Consider the following 27,163-nt stretch of genomic DNA (forward strand, 5'->3'; position numbering starts at 1 on the left):
CGCAGGTACAGGCTGGCCTCAAACTCATGACCTCTTGGTCAGAGTGATTTGTTGCAGCTGGCTTGCTTTCCAGACTGCGCCACAGCCTGGCCTTATGTATTCTTCATTAATACATTTTTGTTTGTTACTTGTTTTCTTTTTTGGTAACATTTATCCTTTCAATGATAGCTCCTTTTTAAAGTTCTCTTTCTCTTTTCTTTGTTATGGCTTCTGTTCCTTCTTTTTTTAAATCAAAAAATTATCTGTTGTCTTCCTTCTTTCCAGCTTCTCTGTTTTTGCTCCTCATGGAACTGTTGCTCAGTTGTTCCTAAACATTGCTACTGTTCATGACTTATTTCTCTCCAGACCTTTCACTTTCTTCTTCACATTCAAACTTGGATGTCTGCCCAAGCTGACCTCTCTTTTGGAGGGCTTCCTTTTTCTTATTCAAGTCTCCATGAAGTGAGGAAGGGTGAGGTAGCATTTCTGTTATCTTGCTGGTGCCAGTTTCAGCTTTTGTCCTTTTCACCAACCATTGTTCCTTCCTCATGGTCTCTGCGAAAATACACATATGGCCGTTTGTGTGCCTACACAGCAAACTCAGAATCCTTCAACAGCTGTTTTAAGGTGCTTTGCCTACAGCGCCAACCCCAGAAGGTATATATGTACCTGGAAGGGGCTGTAGCCTCAGTTCCCTGCCACCAAGCAGTGGCCAGAGAGAGAGAGAGAGAGAGCTATGATGAGGAGTGAATAGGATGTGTGGGGCTGTGTGAATTTCACAGGTGACCACTCAAAGGAACACACTTACAAGTAAGCAACCATTCCTTCTTCCCTGTGGTCTCTGTGAAAGTGCACAAATGGTAGACTCACTAGCTACTCACCTTGGCTGGGGGATGTTATGACAGTGCTGAAAAAAGGACTGCTCTGCTGACTACCTTATGTGTGAATTTCACAGATGACCACTTGAAGAAACATGGTTTCAGGTAAGCAACTATTCATTCTCTTCTTTTTGAGACTCATGCTGTGAGATTCTTTTCACTTCTGCACCTGCAGATTGCAGTTATTTACTATTCCGTTGTCCATTTTCTTACCTTTATTTCAGATTTTGATTCTTGCTTGACTTTCTCTCAGATGATAGTCCCACTCCTATAATAGGTGGTTTTGATATCCATGTGGATGATTCCAAAGACCCTGCTGTCGTACATTTTTTTCTTTATTGCCTTCTTATGGGCTCAAGCTTTGTTTTGATTCACCTACATACTTGGTTTTTTCTTATTAAGAATGGCTCTATCTCTTGCTTTTCAGTTACTGAATTTCTTTTGTCCAAACATTATCTGGTTGCTTTTGCACTTGTTCATAGCCACCTCTTTGGTGTTCTGTGTCCTGCTTCTTTGAAAATTTTCATTCTGCCTATTCTGAGATCTTTTCACAAGTACTGGTATCTTCTTCGCCTTTCTTTAATTCTGTTGCTTCTTTGAATTCAGCTATTTCTTTACCTAGCATTATTTTCAATTATTGATAGTTTTGCTCCTTTGTCAACATATATGATCTCTGCCACCAAACCTTAGCCTTGGCTTACTTCTTTTATTCATTTTCTTTGTTCCTTCTTGCATGCAGCTGAACATTTCTGGAGGAAGGCTAGGGAGTAGGCAGACTAGACTATATTAATGATACATTCTTTCTCTTGTGCTATCTCTTCGGACAAATAGGAATACTGTACATTGATTTATGCTAACACAGTACCCAGAGCATCACTTTTATATTGTTAATTCTCTTTTAAAGCCTTTCCCTCCCACACTACCTCCATCATTCTCTGTGGGTGATTTCACAACTTTCTTTAATGCTAAAATTGAAACTATCCATTCTGATCTTGCTGCTCCTGAACTTTCCTCATTACCAGCAGACCAAACGTCAATTTTTCTGCACTTTCTATTTCCTCCCCAGTCTTGTTAGATGAAATATCCAGAATGTTGAAGTTTTCAAACACGTCTACTTGTTCTCTTGATCCTTTTCCTTCTTCCCTACCCCTGCCTCTCTTCCTTCTGTTCTCCATTTTACTAATCTATTTCTCTCTACTAGTTCATTTTCTTCTGAGTTTAAATATGCTACTATTTCTTCATTCTTAAGAAGCCTTCACTTGATCTGCCACCTTTTTCTAATTAATACCTTGTTTCATTGTTGCCTGTCCTCTCAAATGCCTTGAAACTGGTTGGTTTTGTACATTGTCTTGACTTCCTTTCTTGTATTTATGTAGTGGATTCTTTTCAATCTGAATTTTGTCCTTTGCACTCTATGGAGACAACTCTTACAAAGATTACAGATATTTCCCTTAGGCCTATATGTCAAAAGGCCTATATTTGGACCTAATTTTCCTCAATCTCTCTGAGTTGATCCTGCTAATTTGCTGGAGTCTCTTAATGACCTGAGGTTTAATTATTGAGCACTTTCTGTGCAAAACAATTGTTTTTGCACTGCATTTTCCCATTCCAAATTGACCCAGTTAATGCCACACACATTGTGGTGGCATCACCATGACTGGCCACACATTTTCTCCTGGTAAACTTACATTGGTGGAAAGGGGTGGTCAAGCAATCATTTGCATTATTTTAGGCCACATGGCCATGGTTGCTCCATTTATTCTTCCATGATACATGCAATATATGTGTTTCCTGTTGAGATGGGGTGTGCTTTATTATGAGGTCGTAGATGAGGCTGAAATAGTTCAATCTTCTCTTTCCACTTTTTTTTACTGTTCCTCCAGTTGTTCTTTCAGATGCTGACAAAAATGCAAACCTTCACTCCATTTACCACCTTCCCATCACAAATATTCTTTCCTTCTTGTCTCAGATTTTAAACCTCTATCTCAATTATCAACATTCTCCCCATTTTTCTTTTGCTGTCAGATTTTAAACTCCTTTGCTAACAATCAACATCCTTCCTAAAGAATTACATGTGATCCAGACCACCTCCCATTAACCAGTTCGGCCCACCACTAACTTCTTCCTCACATTCTGCAGTGAGGCAATGCAGATGAAGGTCATTTATCTTCTTTCACTCTTTGAGTTGGGGTTCCACAGGCTCTGTTCTGAGCTCTTTGTTGTTGTCTCTTTATGCACAATTTTAGGTAGTCTTATCAGTTCATATGGTCTTCAAGGTAATTTCTTTGCTAGTGGATAATCAATCAGCTGCATTTCTCTATTCCAGAACTTTTTTCTAACACCATTCATCTTATTATATAGCATGTCTCTCAGCTATTTCAGCATGGATACTCCAGTATTGCCTAAAATCTAACATGACAAAGATGGAACTATTGCCCCCCCCACCAAAAAACTCCTTCTTTACAACATTCATTCGCCATTGCTGTTGGCAATGTGAAGATATTTCACTGGGAAGAGTGGACATGGTTGTATAGGAATGTCTTAGACCTAAGAGATGGAGGTCAGGAGGGAATAATATGACAGGAAATATGTGTGCATGTGCGTCTGTCTGTCTGTGCAGATATACAGTATATACAGATTTTAAATTATTGTTCTTTTGCTCAACGTGTACATTTAAACACACACACACACACAAATACATACATACAATGTTCCCATTTACAGTGTGAAGGAATCGTGGAAGCATAGTATCTTATCTTTATTTCTGGTTCTTTTGTTCCTCACACTGGGGTTGTAGCAAAGTTATGTTGATTTTTTTTTCTTTATAACTGTCAAAACCAGAGCTTTTTATTCTATTTCCTGTTGTCAGACCCTAGTTCATACCTTGGTCATTTCCTATCTCCGGTTGCTCCTGACACGAAAAAAAAAAATCTTGATCATTATCTCATTGTACTAGAGGGTTTCTATTCCATATTCTGCTGCTAAAATTATCTTTTTTGCTCATTGTTTTGATCACATCACCCCACTTTTGATACTTTTTCATTGGTCATACATTCCTTCTAGGTTTCAGCACAAGCTTCTTGTACCATTCTCAGGAACCTTATGTAATCTTGTAAAAAAAGTGACCAAAGGAATTTGCAGATTGTGTGTATCATCAGTATACCAATGACACACAGTACTATTTTTCTTTCTCAGCTGGGTTGTACACGTGTTGGACCAATGCCTGGATATTGTAATGGACTGGATCGGGGCCAGCAATCTGAAGCTGCAAACCAAGTAGTATGCTTAAAGTGTTAATTGGTTAAGTACTCTGGATGGAAGTGCATTCCCCAGAAGGAGCAGGTGTGTAGTTTGGGCATACTCCTAGGTCCATCTCTGTCACTAGAGCCCAAGTGGAATTTATGGCTTGGAGTACCTAGGGAGTTCCTCAACTCTTTCTCCTGGTCAGGGATAACATGTCCACATTTGTTCCATGTCAGTGCATTCCATGTGAGGCTGTCCTGGAAGACAACATGAAAACTATAACTAAATCTAGCAGCTAGGTTGATCACTGGAACTTCATACAGAATCAATTGTTACTATTATGTGCCTTCAAGGCATTTCCAAGTTATGGTCACTCTAAGGTGAGACTATTGTGGGGTTTTCTTGGCATGGTTTCTTCAGAGGGACTTCTTCAGCCTTTGCCCTCCTCTGAATCTGAGTAGCGTCAGTGGATTTCAATGACTAGTGCTGAATGGCCCCAAGGTAATTTCAGCATATCTGAGAAAGTGCTTGAACCCCCCAGTCTTAAAACTGATACTATAAGCATTACGAGTTGGTTCTCTGTGCTGTATGATACGAACCTCTCTGACAAGATTGTCCCACATAATACACTATGTAACAAAATTTGAAAAAAAATCTGTTCCTGGTTTGAAAGTGTTATTCCTGTTTAATTGTGTGGTACCTATTTTGGAAGTAGTTGTTATACTCAGGAAACTTAGTTTTTGTGGCTGCCAGAGACTATGATGTATTGGTTGAGACTCTGTGAAGCATCCATTGAAAACCTATAGCAAAATGTGCAGCAGGTTGTCCTGCAAAAACTATGTTTTTGCAGCTTAATAAACATTTTCCATGTTTTTATGATAGAACCAATTAGGAAATGGTATTTATAACCCAGGAAAACATCATGTTACATAGTGATATTGAAGGGAGAAGATACCCTGACCAGCATACCCTTCAAAATCACAGAGATGAAATCTGGAATATGTGGCCAAGCAGCATCAAAATGTAGCCATGATGGTGAAAATTATTAATATGTAAGATTCGCTAATAGAGGTTAACATTAGTTAGTAGAGGTTGTAGAACTCTGTTTTTGCCTCAGCCCGCTGGGAAGGGCAAGATTCTCCCCCCTGTCCTGATAGGTTAATTGAATGCAAACTACTTTTGCAGTTCCAACTCAATTTGCAGCAATTAAAGAAAGCTGGAAGAAAAAGGTGTGTTTGGAGGGGGATAGAAGGAGAGGGAAAGTGGTAAAACTGTAAAAGCAGCTGAAAAAGAAGGGTGGGAGATGATTAACTGGAGGGTATGGGCTACCCAAGCAAGTCTTTTGAAATTGATTTTAAAGAACAGTCAGGTTCACATAAAAATGAGACTTTTATTTTTAGAATAACCTTTATATATTTCCAATATTCCTGTCTTAAGCTCCATCCTGGTTAAAGCCTATACTGTATTTCAGTCCCTCACTGTGCCCCTGGAAAGAACATGTTGCATCTTTTGACACCACCAAAGTGAATTATCTATATCTAGCAATTGTCATCTACAGATGCGTCTCCATTCCTGCATCCCTGCCAGGCTAGAGAATGAAAGAAGTTTGATTTCACACAAAAAAGCCTTCAGTGCTGTAGTGCTATGATAGGATTTTTAGAGAGATCACCAAACTACAAACCCCAGAGTTCTACAGGACACTTCCTGAACTGTGAAAGTGGTGTTACTGTGAAGTGCGGAAAAAATGCCCTGAGCATGGATCAAAGGTTAAGCAAGCACCCAGTTTCCCTGCTACTCTGCTACTTGTAACCCCTCCTCCCACTTTAGGATTACTAGAGTGTGTATGTCATACATGGAGAACTTAATGTTTGCTGATGTATTATCTCAGTTCTTCCCTAAGACCCTTGTCATATGAACTGTTTTACATGACATGTTGTCCGTATTGTAACCTCAAATGGATGTCACACATTGTTTGGTTGATGAGAAAATGCATTCTGTTCCCCGCGCCATCCTGGCAGGATTCCGAATGCAAATAATTGGAAATTTCTTCTCTCTTGCTGGAAGGAGAATGAAGTGGCAATCAAATACCACGAGCATGAGATGCACAAATTATAATAAAGGACAACTATTTTAATTGTCTTATACATTAAAATATTCTGATGACACCACTTTGCTTGTCCGGAGTTTTATTTTATTGTGGTTACACGCAAAATTGTCATTTCAATCTCCATTCTTAAATTAGAATTTCTAAATAGCAGTTTTAGAATGTCATGCCTCCAAGGACGAGAGGGGAAAAGAACCTAGCTGTCTTATGACCGTTATTTCCCAGGATTTTTTCCCAATGCCAATTTCCTCATTTATATAAGCACTTGCTTGACACTTTGCCAATATGCTGGTATTCTTTAGGAGTGTCCTTATTTTTCTCCATTACAAACCAAATTACCTTTTAAATGATTTTTAATTGGCACTAAACCAGGAATGAAGCAATTCTTTCATGCCTTAATGGTTTTTGGGGTAGTGTGTGCAGAGGCTGGAATTTCAACAATGACCGATACCTAATTGCTTTATGACCACTTAACTATGCCAGAAGAATTCACAGGTGAACTATTTCCAGGATGAGTTGATGTGACCAAAAGGGGCTCCAAAATTGATAATTTGTGATTGCATTATCATGATATTCAGCATAGTTCTCTCATTTTGAACTATAGCCTCTAAGTTAGTCATGTGTAAATAATTACTATATTACATGTTGCCTCCTAAATAGTCTTTTCAATGATTCAAAACTTGATTTTGAATGGCTTTATAACTACATGACAAATTATCCCTGATGATTCCATTTCATCTGGAAGTAATTTTTCCCTCCTGTTTCTTTGGTTTCCCTTTTGCATTTCTGAAGTAGGAATCATGTACCTTTCATTGGAAGCAAACAAAAGATAAGGACAGTGCTAAGGAATATTTCTGGGATTGCATGTGTTCATATAACAATAACAATAACAACTACAAGAATAATAATTTATTCATTTTTATCCCGCTTTCCCCCATGGGTGGGACTCAAATGAAGGGAAAGTATGCTCCTATAGGCAATCATGCATGTGGATGTCCAAAAGAGTTAGTCTCGAATGATATGATATGGGGGACCTACAGTTATGTTTTCCAACATGACAGTGGCTGGTACTACATTTGTGCCCATTGGCTGTAATTGTTTCTCTTTTTCCTAAACACTTGTTAGGGGCTAGTAGCCAATTGTTAGGACCAACAATTGTCCATCTACCACCAATTTGAGTAGCACTGCTCTAGAGTGAATTGCCTACTCCTATCAAATAGCTGTATGTTATTTTTCCATTACTTTTTCAGACTTTGAATAAATGGAGCCACTTCATAGCCAGCTGTCCTAACACACACCAGAAGGATCTTCACTTCACATGAAAGGGAAGGTCCTCACTGGAGAGGCTCTTCCCATATTATCTATCTGTTCTCATTCTTTGGTCCTTCAGATGTTTTGGACTTTAACTTCCAGAAATCCCAGCCAGCTTACCAGCTGTTAAAAATTGTGGAAGCTGAAGTCCAAAATACCTGGAGGACCAAAGATTGAGAAGCACTGGATCTTCTCCACTGACAGACGTTTTCCTTCCTTTGCTCACATTGGTGTGACAGCTTTTCTATTCATATAATTTTATTTTGATATGGAAGTATGAGATGTTGCATCATATCTACATCCTGTCTTAGCCCTTTTTTCCATGCCACTGCTGCGGCCTTTGAGGGAGAGAAGAGCAGCCAAGCACAGATTCATTGCACTTTTGTCTTCACAGCTGGTGCGAGGGTCTTCCATTCCATTTGGCAACTGACAAATCAATGATTTAGTAGCCACTATGGAAATCTGCTTTTGGCCAAAGGACAGGATAAATTATCTTAAGTAAATAAAACATACAAATTTACATTTTTGGAAATGTAGATTCAAGTTTGAGGCAGATTGTTGAGAATGGGAGTTTTCTTTAGTCTAGAGCAGTGGTTCTCAATCTGTGGGTCCCCAGATGTTTTGGCTTTCAACTCCCAGAAATCCTAACAGCTGGTAAACTGGCTGGGATTTCTGGGAGTTGTAGGTAAAAAACACCCAGGGACCCACAGGTTGAGAACCACTGGTCTAAAGGGTGGAGATTTTTCAATCCTGTAGCTGTAAGCTGAACTATCCAGAAAGTTTTTTCTCTTATTAAAATAGTTTCTGCTCCTAACAAAAGCATTTACTCTTAACTTACTTAGCATCAGGAGCCACTTACCATCAAGCAAACATCATGTTATACTGGTTTCAGCATTAAAGTATGCCTCTGGAGATCAAGGTTTGAAAACTTGCTTGGCCATGAAACCCATAGTTGATACTGGACAAGTCACATACTCTCAGCCTCAGAGGAAGGCTATGGCAAGCTTCTTTTTGCAACCTCGCCACCCTTGTGATAGGTTCCTATTATGGTTGCCATGGGTCAGAACAAATTGAAAGCATACAACAACATTCACTTATGTGGATTAGAGACTATTGAAATGATTTCACCCCCTTCAGTACGATGCCAGTCAAAGGGCCCTTGTCTATTCTCTCGGCTCCCTGGCCTAATGCTAATTTGATGGGAAAATCCCAGAATCAAGACCTACCAACATGGGGTCACTTCAATATTCTCTCTGTTATTCAGGAGTTTCTTTGTAGTGAAATGCATCTAACCATCTTGAAGAATATATAAGACTCTGGGGCAGGGATGGAGAATGTGTGGTTCTCTAGATGTTCCTAGATTACAACCCCCCCCCCCCCATCAACCTTAGCTAGAATAGCCAATGGTGAGGTATAGTAAAATTGATAACTCAGAGCTTCTAGTCAGTCATTCCTAATTCCTGCTGAAACTATGCCACCAGAGAAATTAGCAATAGAAGCAAAGAAGTCACTGTTTCTTGAAAGCAGGAGAGATTAATGGTTGAGCCTAACCCCATAAATACTTTTAGACAGGTTTTGCCTCTGGTTTGAGTAAGGCTCTGCTCGCTATTGCATTGTGCCTGGTGTGATTTGTCTTACCTCCAGGACCTTGTTTCCTCATTGGATGGATTTGACAATATGATTAAGCAGCAACAAGCTCTGATGATGTAGTAGCCTGCTACCATTCTCCACGGTTTATATGGAGAAATGTATTGACTGCTATTGTTAAGTGGAAAGATTGCATGTTGGGTTATCTAAACAATCATGCCGGCATTTTCAATGCGGGATGGTTTATGTAGTTAGTTTTGTTTGTTGCTTAGTAACCTGAAGCCAAAGCTGCATTCCAGAGTTGATGGCACCATTTTAGGGAAATGGGAAATGTGGGAAATGGGAGTATACTTCCTGGAGACTTACAGGAAGTGACATATGCCTTTAGAATTTGGAGCATAAAAGGAGAGACTTTCTTTGTTCTCTTCTCACTTTGGCTCTTTTGCCGCTTTATGCTTCTTGATCCTGCCATGCCATGCTGATGTTACTACTTTGTAAAGAGATATGTAGTATCCTGAACTGTATTCTTTTGGAACTAAAATGTTTTTACCTGTATGACCATTATCATACAAATTGTGAGTAATCATATTTTTACTATTTTACTTTTGATGTCTCTGATGCTTATTTTATGCGCATGACTCTTTAGTGGGAAAGGGAGGCTGGCTATTTTGCTTTTTCTCACCTCTGCTCACATAAACCCCTAGTCTTCTGCGTTTTTGCTACTCTGCACCAATATCTAACCATATTGGTATCATAATCCTAACAGGTTATGAATATATTCCTAATATTGCAGATGTAGAACAGTTAATGGCATTCTCTCCAACTGTCCACATTTGGCAGGGATAGGCACTTTGCAGCTGCTTTCAAAATATCCCCATTTTCTTCCTTTTGTCTTCAGTTTACTTCAGTTGCTGCAGATCTGCATCAGTGCAAAATTTGCACTCAGTTGCTTCAGCAGGGTGGAGGAGAGAGTGGGAGATATATGGACTCTTCTCCTTCCCAGTAGGGTCAGGAAAAGCAAACTGCTGCAGCCTTTTGTACCATGTTTGTTCTTCCTTATTGATAACATTATGTAACAAAATTTGGAAAATTGTCTGCTCCTGGTTTGAAAGTGTTATTCTTATTTAATTGTGCAGCATTTGCTTTGAAAGTAGTTGTTATACTCCAGAAACTTTGTTTTTGTGGCTGCCACAAACTATGTTGAATTGGTTGAGACTGGATGAGATATTCATTGAAAACCTATAGCATAATGCACTGTAGGATGCCCCACAAAAAAGTCTTTGCAGTTTAATAAACCTTTTCCACGTTTTTATGATAGAGCCAATTAGAAAATGACATTTATAACCCAGGGACAAAAATTGTGTTACAGAGTGTAACTACTATTACCATCTTGACCACACTCGAATGTGTCCCAGTTTTCATCTGTGAAATGTAGGAGAATACATAATAATGTCAGTGCAAACCCACCTGATATATTAGTTTCTGTCAGCGCTCTTGTTTCTCATAGAGGTTTGCAATAAGGTTATCTCTGGAATGCCTAATTCTGACCTGGCTATCCCAGAGAGAAGTCTGACATATGACTGCAAAACATGTTCTCCTTCTTCATTTTAGACTGTGTTTGAGCAGTGGGGTTTTTTTTGTTTTTGTTTCTGGAGAAGGAAACTAATTATGTTTGCTGTCAATTGCTTCCCACTTAGTATGGGTGAGAACACCCTGAAGCAACGGCTTGAGATACAAGTTTTGGCAGTCGGGTGTTTCTCTTCATTATGTGACACTGGTATTTGCAATCCAAAGCCATGCCAGTTCCACTGAAGAATGCCGGGACCCAACGTGTCATTTCTGGTAGGGGGAAGTTGTGTTGTTTAATGTTTACATTTCTAAATTGCTCTCTCATTTAGCAGGCATCCAAGGATATCAATGAAGACACAAGGGATGAGCAGATGGGAAGGCAGGGGTGGAGTTTTGATATGTTGCCCCACAGGAAGCATTTTGCATTTCTAACAAGATTATCCTTCAGTTCCCAAATTTCTGGCATTTTAAAAACTTAAATTTCAGTGAGCATTTGGAAACATAGTTAAGGCATCTAAGGAAAAGGAACAGACAAGGTTACCTATGGAAAGCAAACATAGCATATATAAACTTTTAGGTGTGAATGATTTCAATGTCTCACACTTGCAATGCTAGACATTTGAGTACTGAGAAAATTTTTCATTAGGAGGCAGAATTTGGGGGGCAGCAGTGCCTTCATTTTTCCACTCCTTGGTGAAAAGGCAATATGTGTAAACTAGTGAGTGCCTTTAGATGAACCCTGAACCCTGAAGTGAGTTTGGCTGTATGAAGAAAGTTGCTGAGCAATCCTGGGGGAGGAGGGATGCAAAGCTGAGGCTTTTCTCTGACAGAAGGCAAATTGGGAAAGATGCCACACAGACAGGGACAAGATTGTAGAAAGATAGGGAAGGGATGGGCTGGAGATGGGAAGAAAAATGGAGAAATGGAAAAGTTATATGAGAGATCAGAATATCTGCTAATGGAAGAAATTGAGTAGGGGTTTGGAGAGCTATGAATGATTGAATAGTTCAGGGGGGTTAATGTGATCTAATTGGATCTGGCTGTTCCCATTAGGTAAAGAATCTGGTCATACTTAACAGAACACATACACTTGTGCATATGGGGATCATCTTGAGGTCCAAGTTCACAATTCAGGGAGACGGCTTGAGGGGAAAAGGGGAGAAGCGAGGGATCTGAGCTGAAGGCTTTGGATTGTGAAAGGAGATCCATCACAGGCTTCACCTAGATTCAGGAGATGTCCAAATTGTACTCCACCAAAGGGGTGATCAGCAACCTGGATTGGGAGGGGCTGAAACACACTGGCAGTATGCCAAAATTGATATATTTCTTTGTAAGAAACCTGTACAAGGAAGTAACATGAAAGGAAGAGCCCAGGATTGGTGTAATATTATTACTAGCTGCTCAAGTTTGCAGTGAATGGTTTTCCTTGGTCTCTCCAATTTAAGTACACATTGTGGCACTTTTGACAACTGGAAGGGAAATTAGAGTCATTTCTTTCTTTCCAGTGTTGGTTAGTGGGAGATATAAAAGTGAACTTTCCAAACTGAGATTTGGATTTAGATTAGTTGCCTCTGAATCACGACAGGCCTACATCAGCTTTATTATTATTATTATTATTATTATTATTATTATTATTATTATTATTATTATTGCTGTCTGAACCGAATCTTGTGGTTGGAACATAACATTAAAATTTTCCAGGAGGGTTCACTGCAGTCACTGATGTTTTCTTATATGTACTTTCAGAAGATTGAATATATTTTAATGATTATCAAAAAATCTACTTCTGCATCCTTTTTATTCCCAAGCCAATCCAATGTTTGTGATAACAAAAGTGGCAAAAACAGTCCCATAATGCATGCAGACAAAATGGCTACTGCTACTAGAGAGGTTAAGGTACGATATTAACTTACAAATTAAATGTTTCTGCTGGGCCAGACATGGTACCATGACAGGTTAAGTATTAGGGGTAGGACAGACTGCAGTGAAAGCTTAGAACAACATGAAAAAGCACCAACTCCCTGTACTCTTCCCACCAAAGAGGTATCAAAAAAGCTGCACTCCTCCCAAGGTTAATACTTCACATTGACCATGGATAAGTCAACCCAAGTTTTTAGGGCCATTTTTGTCAAAAATGTCTCAACTTATACAGAAGTCTATTTGACAGTTTTGTTTTGTTTGTTTGTTTGTTTGAAGAAGGAGCAATCTTATGGCTCCAATCTCCATCATATTTGCTGTCTTGTCTCCATACTTGAGATCTAGCTTCAGCAGCTCTTGTAGCCAAATATGGGTTAACTCCTTTTGTTCAGGAGTTAGCTTTCCTACCTTTGGATGCATTTCCCTTCTTATACTTGAATGTATTTCCTAAAACAATGATCTTTACTTTTACCTTACTAGAGAATCCTAAGTAATCCTGTTTCTACCATAAACCTCATACTGCACCAGCTCTGTTGCACGATATCAGCACCAAGTATTTTTTAGAATACACCGTAATCCATGTCCTTTTTCGCCTGATATGGTTGGTTGATGATCTGCAGTCTCCGTATCTGTCCTTTATCCACGTGATCCTGTACAGCAACCAATACCAAGCTCTTTGCCCTTCCTTAAATTATTTGAGGGCTTTTCTTGAAAGAAAGAAGGATATGAAAGTAATAGAAAAAAAACCTAAAAGAAAGCAAGTTAGTCAAATATAGTTCCCTCTGCCAGAAGACTGTGGCTGTGCAGAGAGTGAATTGTCTTGAGCGCTTGCCTTTTGAGAGAACAATGTTTAAATTGTTCTCCCTTTTCAACCATTTAAAAACATTATTACTTGGATGTTCATATCCTCAGTTCCAAACAGAAGAGGCTTCTCATTACCAACTCTCTAGATTCCAATAGCAAATGCAGTAAAACAGCATGAAATTAAATTTCTTACTAATTTTACCAAACTGCTAGTGCAGAATAGGAATAATCTGTAATAAAAATGTGTAAATGCAGCATTGGTCTTCCGCAAGCAGCTTGCCTGTACCTCTTCCTTTCCTGCCCTTTTCATAACAATGTGTCATTTTTAATGGTAGTAATGCAATTTGTGGCTCATCACAAGAAGTTCCAGATACGGATATTTTCGAAGGCTGGCTTGCAATTGTGACTCTTCTTGCAAAGCATACTGTATCCTCCAACCATTCAGAGATAAAACTGGGCCCCATGTGGCCAAACAACAATATCAGATTGTGCTCAAAATGGCAATACAGTGTTCCCTCCCTACTTTGCGATTTACTTTTCGCTCCCTCACTGCTTCGCGTTTTTTTTCTGAGAGGTGCGCATGTGCAGAAGGCTTCCCTTTTGCCAGCTTCTCTTTTGCACATGCGCTCTCCCTCTCGTCGGCGTCCAGCTGGGCCACTCTAGATGCCGACGAGAGGGAGGTGCACAAAAGGGAAACTGGCAGGTGCCAGAGAGGAAGAAGCACAGGAAAAAGGCTTGCCAAGGGGAGAAAGGCCACTTAACTACTAATATAATGTGCAATTATTGAAATAAATATAGTGCCCCTACTTCGCAGAATTTCACTTATTGCGGGTGGTCCTGGAATGTAACCCCCACAATAAGTGAGGGAACACTGTAGTTATTAATGAGGAAGATCACACAAGCTAGGAGAGGTTGCAGAAATTTGTTTTTGTCTTAACCTACTGCAAGGGACAATGTTTTTATCTCTCCTACTCCCCTGCACTCAGTTTTCAGTAACTGAGGACAAAGGAGGAAAGTGGAAAGAGGAGGGAAAAACCAAGTCAAGGAACTGAAAAGGTGGGGCTACAGAAAATTACTCAGGAATGTCCCTGCCAAACCAAGACATTTGGAGACTACAGTACTTGGATATTAAATTCTTCTGTCATAAAAAGATAGACATATTAAATTTTTCCATGCTTTCTTGTTTTCTTAAATTTGAGTTCTGTAAGTAAAATGTACCATATTGAGATGTCATATATTCAGTTACTCCAACAATAATAATTTCCAACTAAAGCTCTGAATTAGTTTAAACTTTCCTTTTAACAAGTGCTATTTACTGTGTGTTTCACACTCAATTTAATTTTTAAATTGCTATTTAAAAATTGCCTTTACAACTGCCTATTAAATATGTAAAACAAACATGGTATATTTTCATTTTCTTTACTAAATGTAAGTCCTGCAAGGAAGATTATGTAACCTATTTGGGGTTAATTTTAATGGTCTATGCTATATTGTATGTTTTAATGCTATTGTAAATCACCTTGAGTCAATCGGAGAAAAGCGATATAGAAATTTCTCAAAAATATAAATAAGTTACATATGCTAAACTAGTTCGCATTTGACTTAGGGCAGTGGAGAGGAGCTTGATTCAAATTCTTCTGAAACGCTCCATTACTGAACCAATTGCATGCAGGGGTGGAGCAAGACATTTGACTGAAGTATAGCAGCAAAAGATGTCCTTTCTTCATTCAAAATGAAGTCCGTGGTACACAATATCAGACAGATTATTTTGGCATATGGGGCTGCAAATCCCACATGTTGCCTGCCTATCTATTGCAGTAAAATATAATGGCCTAAATCCAGTTAGTCTGAACTTGAATAGATCCACTGTTTCTTTGAGAACTTGGCAAGCCAACACTTATGTAAATTCAATTAATTCAGTGAATCTACTCCATTTGGGAGTAACAATTGGATTTAGACCATTAGTAACTAAATAAGTATCTAATCATGTGCTGCCCTATCATAAAATCTAAATTATGTTGTATAAGGCAGTTGTCTAATTATTTTTAATGACAGGACTGATCCTGATTTTAGATATAAATTTAATAGCACTTTAATAAATGTAGTGACTTTTCTCAACTCCCAATGGTTTTGTAAAAATCTCCAGTCCAATCCAGTGTTTTGCATATTGTGGGTGCCTATCATATATTAAACAGTGTTTTCATGTCAGTTCAATGTATATATGAGTAAAACAAGCCAAAATGTGTCTATGGATGTTACAGCAAGAGATGTACGATAATGTGTTTATCAAGACAAGAAAGAGAAAGCAATGTTTTAATGAGATACGAAGGGAATAGAACAGAAATGTAATTGGTCTGTGTCTGTTCTTCTTTCTCATGTCATCAATGCACATGTGGATAAAATTGCTCATGACATCAAGCCATCAAAAGCAGGATAAAAAGCTCATCAGAATGGACCTCTCATTTGTTTCCACTCAGGTCACGGCTTCCAAAACTTGAAGCCCTGTCGAGACAAACAATAATCCTGAACAGTGAGAGCAGGCTGTAGTGCCTTTACTTCTTAATAACCTGCTTAAGCACAGATGAGGCCATTCTGAACACGAATCAGAGGCTATATCCCCCAAAGAAGAGAACTGGCCCCTAAAACAACAAATGACCATCTTGTGCTAATTATTAACCCTCCCAAATGATATGGAGCTTACATCGAGTCCCCATTGCTGCATTCCTTACTTCTGCTGTTGATTTTTGGTGCCATGGTACAGGCAGTCCCCAATAGGGTTGTGCATTCAGAGTAAACTTTGACTAGTTTTGTGTCTCAGATTTCAGTGGGGGGGGATCCCAATCAATTTTTTAGGAGCCTCTCGAAATCGGGAAGGCAGATATCTGCTTTCATTCTGGGGTGCCGAAAGATCCATTTTCTATCAGCCCATTATGGGAAGGGGGGGGGGGCTTCCCAGGCTTCCCTTCCCACACGCCTTAAGGAGGCTTCGTCTTACCTGATGTTTCTTTCTACTCTAGAGGAGGCACTCAGCTGCAGGCACTGGCAGGCATGCTTGCTTTCTGGGCCTGCACGCTAGATGCGCATTCTCTTTCCAAAGAGAGTGTGTTTGTGACGTGCAGGCCCAGAAAGCGTCTCCTCTAGAGTAAGAAATTCTTACTCTATAGGAGGCACTTGGCTGCAGGCACTGGCAGGCGCACACGCTTTCCAAGGGAAGGCTTTGCTCACAAAAAACAGACAAGGAGCCAGGATTGGCCCTTGCTTGCTTTCGTGATGAGCAGATTTTCATACTGGGAGGGGGGTTCCCATTATGTGCTTCCCAAGTACCAAAAAAAGAAAGAAAAGAAGAAATGGGAGAAACGAATTCTATGCACAACTCTAGTCCCTAAGTTACAAACAAGATAGGTTCTGTAGCTTTGTTCTTACATTGAATTTGTTTGTAAGTTGGAACAGGTGCATTTTAAAAGTGTAACTCTAGCCAAAAAGATATATTCTTTAGCTTTGGCTAGCATATGATAGTTAATGCCTCTGTGGTGTTTGTTTTGCTGTTTGTGCCCCTGTTCAGATTTCATCTCACATTCTGTCCCTATGATAAATGGAGTTTGAAACAATTGGCTTGTTGTGGAAATAAGGATTGGTGATAAAGCTTCAGTCGAAACACCTTTTCCCCATGATAACTCTTTCAGGAGTGAACCCCCCCCCCCCAGGGATATATTTCTCTCACTTCCTGTTGTCTTACTCCTATTCTTAACTATGAGTCATTTGTAAATTGGATATATGTAACTCAGGGACTGGCTGTAATGGCACCTCTACTTCCTCTTTAAAACAAAATGCAGGGGAAACACAAGGTTTGTTCTGAAGGGAAATCATGTTTTCAGGAGGGAAGTTTGACTTCAAAATAGTCCATGCTCACCATCAGCTTTGCTTTAAAGTGAAAATATGAAAGAGCTTGCTGCCATTCTCCCATTGCTGAAATGGGTTCATACAGCAATTCAGTGGGTGAATAGAGAGGCTGCAAAACAGGTGAAGGACATGCCTGTGGGACTACATGCTGCCCACTCCTGTTCTTCTAGTGTGGTCTAGTAGTTATTGCATCACTTAAACCTCAGTCTATATCCCACAGCTTGTTTTTAAGTGATTCATGTATATTCATATGAATATTATAAGTAGCTTTCAGGCAGAGCCGGTCCAACAATAAGGCGAATTAAGCGGTCGCTTCGGGCGCCAAACAAATGGGGGCGCAGTCGAGACTGCTTTTTCTGTTGATTTGTTGTAAAACATGATGTTTTGATGCTTAATTTGTTAAATCCTAATGTAATTTTATGTTTAATAGGCTTTTCCTTAATCCCTTCTTATTATCCAACATTTTCGCTTATCCAACGCTTTTATTTTTCAGTGATTGTGTGTGTGTGTGTGTGTTTTTTTGGGAGGGGGGGGAATTCTGTTCACCTACACTTGAAAAATACCTAGGGCCGGCTCTGCTTCCAGGGATTAGCTTAAATACTGGATATCAAATGAATAAATAAATACCACTCACTAACCTTACAGTTTTATTATTGGTATCATCTGTAAACATGTTTGTAAATGGATTTTGAATGCTAAATGAACCCTTTTTTGACTCATAAAATGGCAGGGAGTCTGAGCATTTCAGATATTTGCACCTAGAAATGGTGGGAGCTTATCAAAAATAATGCATAGTATGCAACAGTTTTTGTTTCCTGTTTTATGTACGACCTCTGCATATTTTAGAGTGGATTCTGAGACCAAGAGGTTTTACATCAGTCCAATACTTTTTCTTAAGTGAAGGGAACTGAACTGGTCCCAGCCATGAAATGTCCTTGGGGATGCATTATAATAAATGCATGAATGTCAGGATGAAAACTAGAAAGGGATTCTGTATTTTAAATGGTTGTTTATACTAGAGGGAATGTCAGCAAGTGTTGCTTGTAACACAACCAGATTACAAACACACCATCTGAAGTGTCCTCTTTTATACAACCATTAAAAGTAGAGGAGTCATTTCCAGCTTTTATTCTATTAACCCTGTGCATGAGTCATTTATGACGGACTGCTCCTCAAATTTACCCTAAATCAACAACCTTTCCTGAACACCATCAATTTAGTCGTCTTCTCCTTGGGTGAGAGATGCTGTGTAGACTTTGGCCATTATGGTCAAAAAATGATGTTTTTCAAGATTGAAACCTTTTGGAAACAAGTCCCACAAGTGTCCATCCCCACATGCAAGGCCAAAGTGCTTCTAGTAGAGGACTCTTTTTTCTTTTTCTTTTGTGAGAGAAAGTCCTAATTTAGGCATGATTACTTCTAGTTGCTAGTTCTGGAATACGTTTGGGAATTCACCATATTATCTGTGCTCCTTAGATCACTATTTCTCAAACTGATGTCTTCCAAGTGTTTTGTGCTTCATCTCCCAGAAATCCAAGCCAGAGCTGTTAGGAATTGTGGGAGCTGAAGTCCAAAACAACTGGAGGAACACAGTTTGAGAAACACTGCCTTAGATAAACATCTTTAGCTGTTTAGGTGTCCAAAAACACTACAGAAGTTGAACTCCCTCTTTGCAAGGCAAATATGTCCTGTAATGTATTGCAAAACATGACCCAACTCTTAAGATGGTTAAAAAAATAACATTATAAACTGCACTTTATACTGTATAACTTGGTTTTTTTTCTTTTACAGCTAGATAAAAAGGAAACAAAATTAACCACCAAGAGATTGTAAACACGTCTTAAAACTGAATTACATCTCCTGTGGCATCAGAAGGCACAGCTGAGATAACAGGTGGCTTTTTGCCCTAGGAAGCCCTCAGCAACACTTGAACAGAGAATACAGACTTGTGGGGATTTTGAAGGGGTGGCTGGGTGGAGGTCTGATACAATTCAGTTGTCAAAGTTTATCCTAAAGGAAGATGATAAAAGCATTCCCCTCCCTACCTTCAGCCTGGTCTCTCTTCATAATAGGCAACCAATTTCATGCTTAGTTTCTGAAGCATGCAAGCAGCTGGTTTCCTTCGTGGCCGCTTCCAATTGCTGCAACTGATTTTTTTTAAAAAGACAGACCATGAACTTCTTTTTCTTGCTGTGAGAGAGGCATAATTTAAATGCATAATGTGCACTATTTATTTTCTAAACCATAAAATGCAAAGCATTACCTCTTTGGCGTAGAAATGTTGGTGCCTTGATAGTCCCTGAGCTCGGATTAGCAATTTGACCTTGACAATCATCTGAATGTGACAAGAATATAAAGCAAGAGATTTCTCTGGAGCAAACACTTTGAGGAACCTGCCTAGAATAGCATATTTCTCAGCTATGTATGTATGGCATACACGTCATTATAAGAGTGGGGAGGGAGAACTCCCCAGGAGAAAATGGGTGGGATATTTCTTTTTATCTCCATTGCCTTTTAAAGATTTGAGATGGCAAGAGTGTCTACAAATACAGCATGGAAAACCATTGTACCTCACAGTACATTTATAAAGATGTCTGTGCATATATATTGATTTGTTGCTCTCAATAAAATGCATTACACTACATCACCAGCGATTACACATCTATCTGTGTAGCATTGTTCTTAGTTGTTTTCTAATAAATGTATGGCATGTATCAGCCCCACTTTTTATAGATAGGAAATTAAGGATGGGCCACTGTCAATGGGAACAACTTGTCTGGAGTCATATAGCAGAGGATAAGACCTGAAGAAAGAATGACTTATTGATGCAGAAGTAACACAGCTGAATGTCAGTTATATCTGTAAGTCAGCTAAGGCCAAGGAAGGAAGTATCTGATCTCCCAGGCTCACAATCACCACAATTGGGTCCCAGCCCCAGTAACACTTCCAGACAGCATGATCAGGGATTTGTCGTCCAAAACATCTGGAGCAGAGCTTTGATTTCAAGTGACTGAAAAATAGCACACTAGAAAATTATTATAATCCAATTTGATCCAATTCTTTCTCTTTGAAGGGCATAATTAAAATCTTCAAAACAAAGGAATAATTGCAGGTGTCTGCTAGAGCTGTAATGCAATATTGGAAAGTTCTTAAAAGATTTACTTTGTGATATTGGCTAGACATAGTGTAGAGTTTAGCATGAAATGAGAAACTTATCTAGAAAATGAACCTCACAAAGGAAGAATTAAATACTGTATAGTAGAATGTGAAATAGTTTGGTATCTGGTTATTATGTATGCACAAGGAAAAACAGAAGGCATTGGCTTATCATTGTCTGCATCGAAAGTTCTGAAGTGTTTATTTTTAACTAGAACATGTAGTGGCCATACATCTGTTCAATGAGAGGAGGCTGAATTGATCATAAGTTCAAAAATTGGTCTGAGAACATGACAATCATTTGCAGTTAAGGTTATGGAAGGAGAACTGAACTGTTGTTTATATTTCGCTAGATTATAATATAACTTATTAACATATAATGTAATGCTTTGTAAATATTTAGTGGAAACGTTTTTTAAAACCATCCATAACTAAATGGGGTGGTGGAGAGAAGGGAGGATGCTCTAGGCCCCAGAACTTCATCCTCCTCCTGTTCAGTTATGGATGACTTTATCATATCCGCGTATTAAATTATTGGAAATACAACCCCTCCGCATTTAGAATTAAATGTGCTTTAGACAGAGAAATGTTGGATGAATTTTTCAGTAATGAAAAATCTCCTTATGCCTTATTCACTCATACTCTCTCTCAGGGTACATCTACAGTACAATGTAGAATTAATGCAGTTTGACACTACTTTAATTGCCATGGCATGATAATATGGAATTCTTGGGAGTTGTAGTTTGGGGAGCACAAACACGCTTTGCTAAAGAATGCTAGTGAACTTGTGAAACTATAAACTCCCATGATTCTATATTATTGAATCATGGCAGTTAAATTGGTGCCAATGCATTAATCTACAATATATATCGGGCATGGGCAAACTTCTGCCTTCCTGGTGTTTTGGACCTCAACTCCCACAATTCCTAACAGCCAGTATAGATGCAGTCGTAGACTGATATTCTTAGACATTACACTGTCTCTTCTCTCCTCCTCTTCCTGTTTTGCTCTTTCACTGCTCCACAGAGTTTAATTTAATCCTCTTAGGTTTGTATCTCAGAAGGCTTTCCTGTCTTTAATGGAGTTCCTATCATAAAAGATTATTTCCTATATAGTACCTTTGTTGTTTATTCACTTCTGACTCTTCGTGACTACATGGACCAGCCCACGCCAGAGCTCCCTGATGGCCGTCGCCACCCCCAGCTCCTTCAAGGACAAGCCAGTCACTTCAAGGATACCATCCATCCATCTTGCCCTTAGTCGGCCCCTCTTCCTTTTTCCTTAGCATCATTCTCTCCTCTAAGCTTTCCTGTCTTCTCATTATGTGGACAAAGTACGTCATCTTTGCCCCTAATATCCTTCCCCCCAGTGAGCAGCTGGGTATTATTTCCTAGAGTATGGACTGGTTTGACTTTCTTTCAGTCCAAGGCACTCTCAGAAGGCCCTTCCTTTACCTATTGTTCCTTAATCATAGCAGTCAGCCTGCTACACACATGCACTCTGTATCATAAATATATTTCTAAGTTCTGATCTGAAAAATCACACATTCCTTACCTTTGTATTAGGGAAATGAAATGAAACTTAAACACATCCACCAGTTTTATTTGTTATATCACCACTTGCCCTTCTTTTGTCTGCATAAGGCAAACAGGTCAGTTTCTATGCAAAAGAAAAAATGACATCTGAAAATAGCAACATTCAAAAAGCAAAGCAAGCATATTTTGGTCTCGCAACATGCTGATGAGGGCAAGATTAGGATGGGCAAACTCTCCTCCACACACTGCAACTTCTCAGTTAATTAAGCCCCAGTAGCAAGCCCAGCATGCAGTTTTTATGCGGAGATAATTCAGTCCCCAATTCTGGTGCTATATTGGTCCTAATGCCTACTGCTAATCGTCTGTGATTGACAGTGTGCAGTGTTATTGATAGAGCCCACTATGCCTCCTGGCAGTCTTGTTTCTTTCTTTAAATGCTTTGCTACTGTTGAGGCCCAGAGTTTTTGCAAGTGCAGTGTTTATCAGGGAGGAATGTTCTGATCTTGATCACTTTTTTATTGTATTTTGCTTCCAATATGTTAGAGAAATCAACCATCTGTAAACAGTGTTTCCAACTGAGATTGGACAAAGGCAAATATTGACTGCTCTCAAATCCTGGTCAATGGATGAGTCAGACAGACAATGGATGCCATACAATTTCAATCAGAGCGGTCCTTCTGCTCTCCACGAACTGCTGAAGAAATACTGCGTTTTCAGATGGACATTTGGAAACTGACATCATTGCTGTAACCTCAAAAGGCAGACATAAGATGTCAATGAATTATTCAGCAATGCACAAACAATCTGCCATTTTTAATTGCTTGTGTACCTTTTAAATTAATAGAGATGTTTGGCTTGGATGAGTGTTTGGCTGTATCTCAGAGGGCTACTCAGATGTCAAATTTGGCCAACACTAGAGCTCAGTAATCATGAATTTGAATGGGAAATAAATATTTTCCTGGCTTCAGTGCAACTTTCTTGATCTATATCTACTCTCAGATTTCATCCCAGGCTTTCAAAGAACGGCGTTCATGCACTTTCTGGTTATGCCAGCGTCTTAAAGCATAGAATTTTGTGTGAACATGTTGGGCCATGCATCTAGTATACAGGGCTGGTATGGAACACATTGCAAGTAACATTAGCACTGCGTTGTCACCTGTAAATGTTATATGGGAAGTGATAGTGGTGAGAAGAGGGTGCTGTCATTAATTTTTTGAAAAGTAGCAACATTATCATAACATTAGTGGGTTTTTTAGGCATAGGAAGTAACTCTTTACTCCAAAATCATGACTTTTTAAGGGGTCAGTTGTGGGGATTTTTTCTGTGTGCTCAATTTTTATTTTCTAAATATAGTAGAAAAAAACAAACATTTTAGACAGGGTGGCTGAGATCCTAAACCGTCCAATGATTCTGTGAATTTCTGCAGATGCCATCCCTTAAAAACTTAGCTCTTAGATCAGTCAACAGAAGGGCTTCTGAGACGCTGCAGATCAGGGTGCAAGTTCTCCCAGTTAAAGGCCACATTGAGATGGCAGGTGGGAAGGTCCTGCAGAAGCTGCTTGTTTCAGCACATTCCCAACTAGAAGAGTGCTGCAGTCACCATTTCTGAGGCCTCATTGTCATTGACCGTTTCATGCAGTTTGAAGCTAGTTTCAGACTGTGGCAGCTAGATGAATGCACACAAAAACACATGAAAGAAAGCCCTTAATATGCATCAGTGTTCTGTGGTTTGTGTAAACACCACCCGAGCCTCAAACTGGTTCAGGATTTCCTTTGTAATAATCTGCACAGTGAATCCACTTTCTTCAGTACTGATTTGAACTTGCATTAAATGGTCAGTGTAGATGGGGCCTCAGTGCAATGCTTTGGAGGCCCTTTGGTGGAGGCTTTGCCTGCCTTAAGAGGTTAGTTTCAAGGGGGGCAGGGGTAGTTTTGGTTGTTAACAGCTATCAAGGCGAATCTCAAAAGTTGTGAGACTATAAACCTGACTTATGAGCCAATACATTTGAACAAGATGTTAACCATTGTTCTTTTAATAACAGGTAATAAATGATACCGATGAGCTAGTTTGGAGAAGAAACTAGGCACAATTTAATAATTACTTCAAGAAAAAGTAATTGAAAGCTAGAGTCGCCCTTGATTTGATTATCCTAATGTGTAACCTTACTACTATAAGGACAGAATACATTTTATAACTCTACCTGTTTGATTTGTATGCTGAACATAGATACAAAGCTGGATTAGGATCTGAGGAAGGAGGTATGAAAACTGAAAGAACATCAACAATTTAAAGATAAGCAGATGACACCATACTGTGTGCATGTGTGCTTTCAATTCACATGATGCCTTAGTGCAGCCGCATGAATTTGATAGGGTTTTCGTGAGGATACTTTTTGAAATAACTATATGACAGCTGTTTTAAAAGCCTTTTGTAAACAAACATAATGCATCAGTGAGATTTACCTCTGAGAAGATGTACATGAGGTTGCAATACAACACAGGCAACAGATGTATTGCAACAGATGTTACAACATCATGGTGTGTTTTGAAATTTAATAAATAATTTCTTTCCATCAGGTGGCATTTGAATGGGCAAGAGCTGGGATATCTACTTATAAAACCTGGAGCAGATCAGTACCAACAGCATCATGAACAGCAATAGCACATTACATATCAGGAGTAAAAGTGTAAGTAAATGGTTCTGTAACCTGCTGCTTTTATCAATGCAAGAATTCAAATCTTTTCACAAGTTTTATGTGTGCTCGATGATGTAACATATTTTGCTACATTTAAAAGTATTTGTGCAAGCTTTATTGTCTGTCATCAACAGGATATAAACAAACAAAAAAGTTTACTTTTTGTGTGTTTCTGTGCAGAGGAAAAATTACTTTTAGTGACTCATGGCATATAATTCTCTGGTATTTTCTGTTGATCTGTATAATGATGTGTAAGATGCTTCACTTTGTAAAAGCTGTATATTGGATTTCATGTGTATACTGTATTCTAAAATCCAAAAAATTGGTATTACATCTGGGCCAAATAAAAAATAGTCACTTCAGATCATATCTTATTACTTTTGATAGGAACTCATGCTGGTTCAGTGCCTTAAATCAACAATGAGCTTTCCTTTGTATCTAATGTAGAATCTTGCATCATTTCCCAGTGTTTTAGATTTCATCCCTGTTTATTAGGAACAGAGCAAGAATAAATACCTATAACATTTTCATTTTGAAAGAATTAGATGAAATTCATACTCATACAAATCTCTTCTTAGCGGATGCAGTCTGCCAAATAAAATAAAGAGGTGCAAAGGTTTGGAGTAATGGGAGCCTTTAAAATGAGGAAGCCTTTAAAAAAAAGAAGGGGGGGGATGCTTCAATTAATTAAGTGGTCAGTGAACTGTGTCATTATTATGGTTTATGACATAGTTTTAAACACAGTTTCACGATGTTACGGCTATATTTGGGTTACGCAATAAACTACTACTTGCTCGTACAATCCTTCAAAAAGTTACTTTTTTGGAGTACATCTTCCACCACCACTGGCAAAAACAGTTTTCTTTCTTCTAGGTCATTTATGGGGGCTCCTGCTGTACCATGTGGCCTCCCTGGTACTCGGTACCATTTATAGGAGGATGCTGGAGCTCTACTTTCAATGTACTGCAAGGATAACAACTGGAGATATGTTAAGGGGCTCCATTAGCACCATAGTAAATTTTGGAGGACCACCATCACTCCTGCACCATCCACTGTAAAAAAAGGCAACTACTCCAAATATCTCTTAACACCCTCTAGGCAGTGCTTCCCAATCTGTGAGTCTCCAGGAGTTTTGGCCTACAACTTCCAGAAATCCCAGCAAGTTTATTAGCTGTTAGTATTTCTGGGAGTTGAATGCCAAAAGATCTGGGGACCCATAGGTTGAGAACCACTGCTCTAAAAGCAAAGTATAGGATTGGCCTACTTGGACCACATGTTTTCTGTCTCTAAAAATAGCTAAGCTACCACTTGTGAAAGTGTCCTGGATTAGTAATTCACCCACATGTATAATTTTGTCCTGTGTCTAGAGGTGGCAACTGCCAAGAAAGTCAGACTCTAGTAGTATAGAGCCATCATAAGAGATTTGCCCACAATCCATGTTGTACCTTTGTACAGTTTACCAGAAAGGAGGTGTGTGTGTATCTCATCTTTCTAAAATCAATTTCAAAAAGCCAGTTGGTATGTTCAACAAAGCCTAAAGGAGTGAGAAGAACCACAATAATCCAGAACTCAGAAACCCTATTCAAGAGTACCTATCAGTTTGTTGAACAGTTGTTTGTAAGAATATTCCTCCTCCTTGACTGCTGGGAGATTTACAGCTGCTTGACTTGGCATGCCAGGTAGCTTATTAATCAGCATCTCCTATTTAAACCTTTACGAAATGTATTGGCTCTTCCTTTGCCACTTGTGTGGTTTTCCTTGGCATCTATCCCCTTTGATTAAGGCAGGGGCTTATCATGTAAGTGTCTTTGTCAACTCTATGCCCTTGACTCCCTATATTCTTAGTAGAACCCATTATGTGGAGCCAGGGGCCCATCCAATTCTGAATTACTGTGTTAGTTTCCCATTAGGGAGCCAGGACATGTTCAATATTTTTTCAAAAAGGAAGTGGATTTCTGGCCTTGGGGCAGTCCATGCAGTCCCTGAAGCTCCCTAGGCAGAAAATTAGTCACATACTCTGCACATCTGGCCATCCCATTGAAATTAACAAATATTATTTTACTCTTTCATGCATAGTTTTCTTGGTTATCTTGGGCTCTAATTTTATGGAGCCTTTGGTAGTTCATGCCTCCAGAATTAACACTCTTTCTAACTCAATTTGCTTTTCAAGAGATTTCTTTTTACTAACAGCACTCATTTTGTCATGTTAGTATTTGACAAAGAACACCTTTTTGATATTGCCAGAGAGATTAATGATATCCTTCATCGTAGATAACAGAAAAGCCTAACCACTTAATCTGTTTGCATTGGGTTCATGTTCAGTTTGCAATGTCATTGTAACAATTATTTTGTTGTCAGAAGAGGACCTGTAAATTCAGTGCTAATTAATATTAAGGGAGATTAAGATGATGATGATTGCCTTGTGTAGTGCACAGGCCTTTTATTTTAAAAATATTTTTCATAATCACGATCTTTACGAGCTTG

At 39.0% G+C, this 27,163-nt stretch overlaps 1 protein-coding gene across 6 annotated transcripts in view; it reads left to right on the top strand.

Moving 5' to 3' along the window:
* pde4d (phosphodiesterase 4D) overlaps positions 1–27,163 on the top strand; it is an 830,388-nt gene that overhangs the window by 123,588 nt on the left and 679,637 nt on the right. For all 6 annotated transcript variants that reach the window (XM_008102872.3, XM_008102871.3, XM_008102870.3 and 3 more), the window contains exon 2: positions 24,561–24,670. In XM_008102872.3, coding sequence (XP_008101079.1) covers positions 24,632–24,670 — 39 coding nt within the window. In that variant the 5' untranslated portion in view covers positions 24,561–24,631. The remainder of the gene's footprint in view (positions 1–24,560; positions 24,671–27,163) is intronic.

The sequence above is a fragment of the Anolis carolinensis genome, chromosome 2 (genome assembly GCF_035594765.1).
Source record: "Anolis carolinensis isolate JA03-04 chromosome 2, rAnoCar3.1.pri, whole genome shotgun sequence".
In the NCBI taxonomy this organism is placed as follows: Eukaryota; Metazoa; Chordata; class Lepidosauria; order Squamata; family Dactyloidae; genus Anolis; species Anolis carolinensis.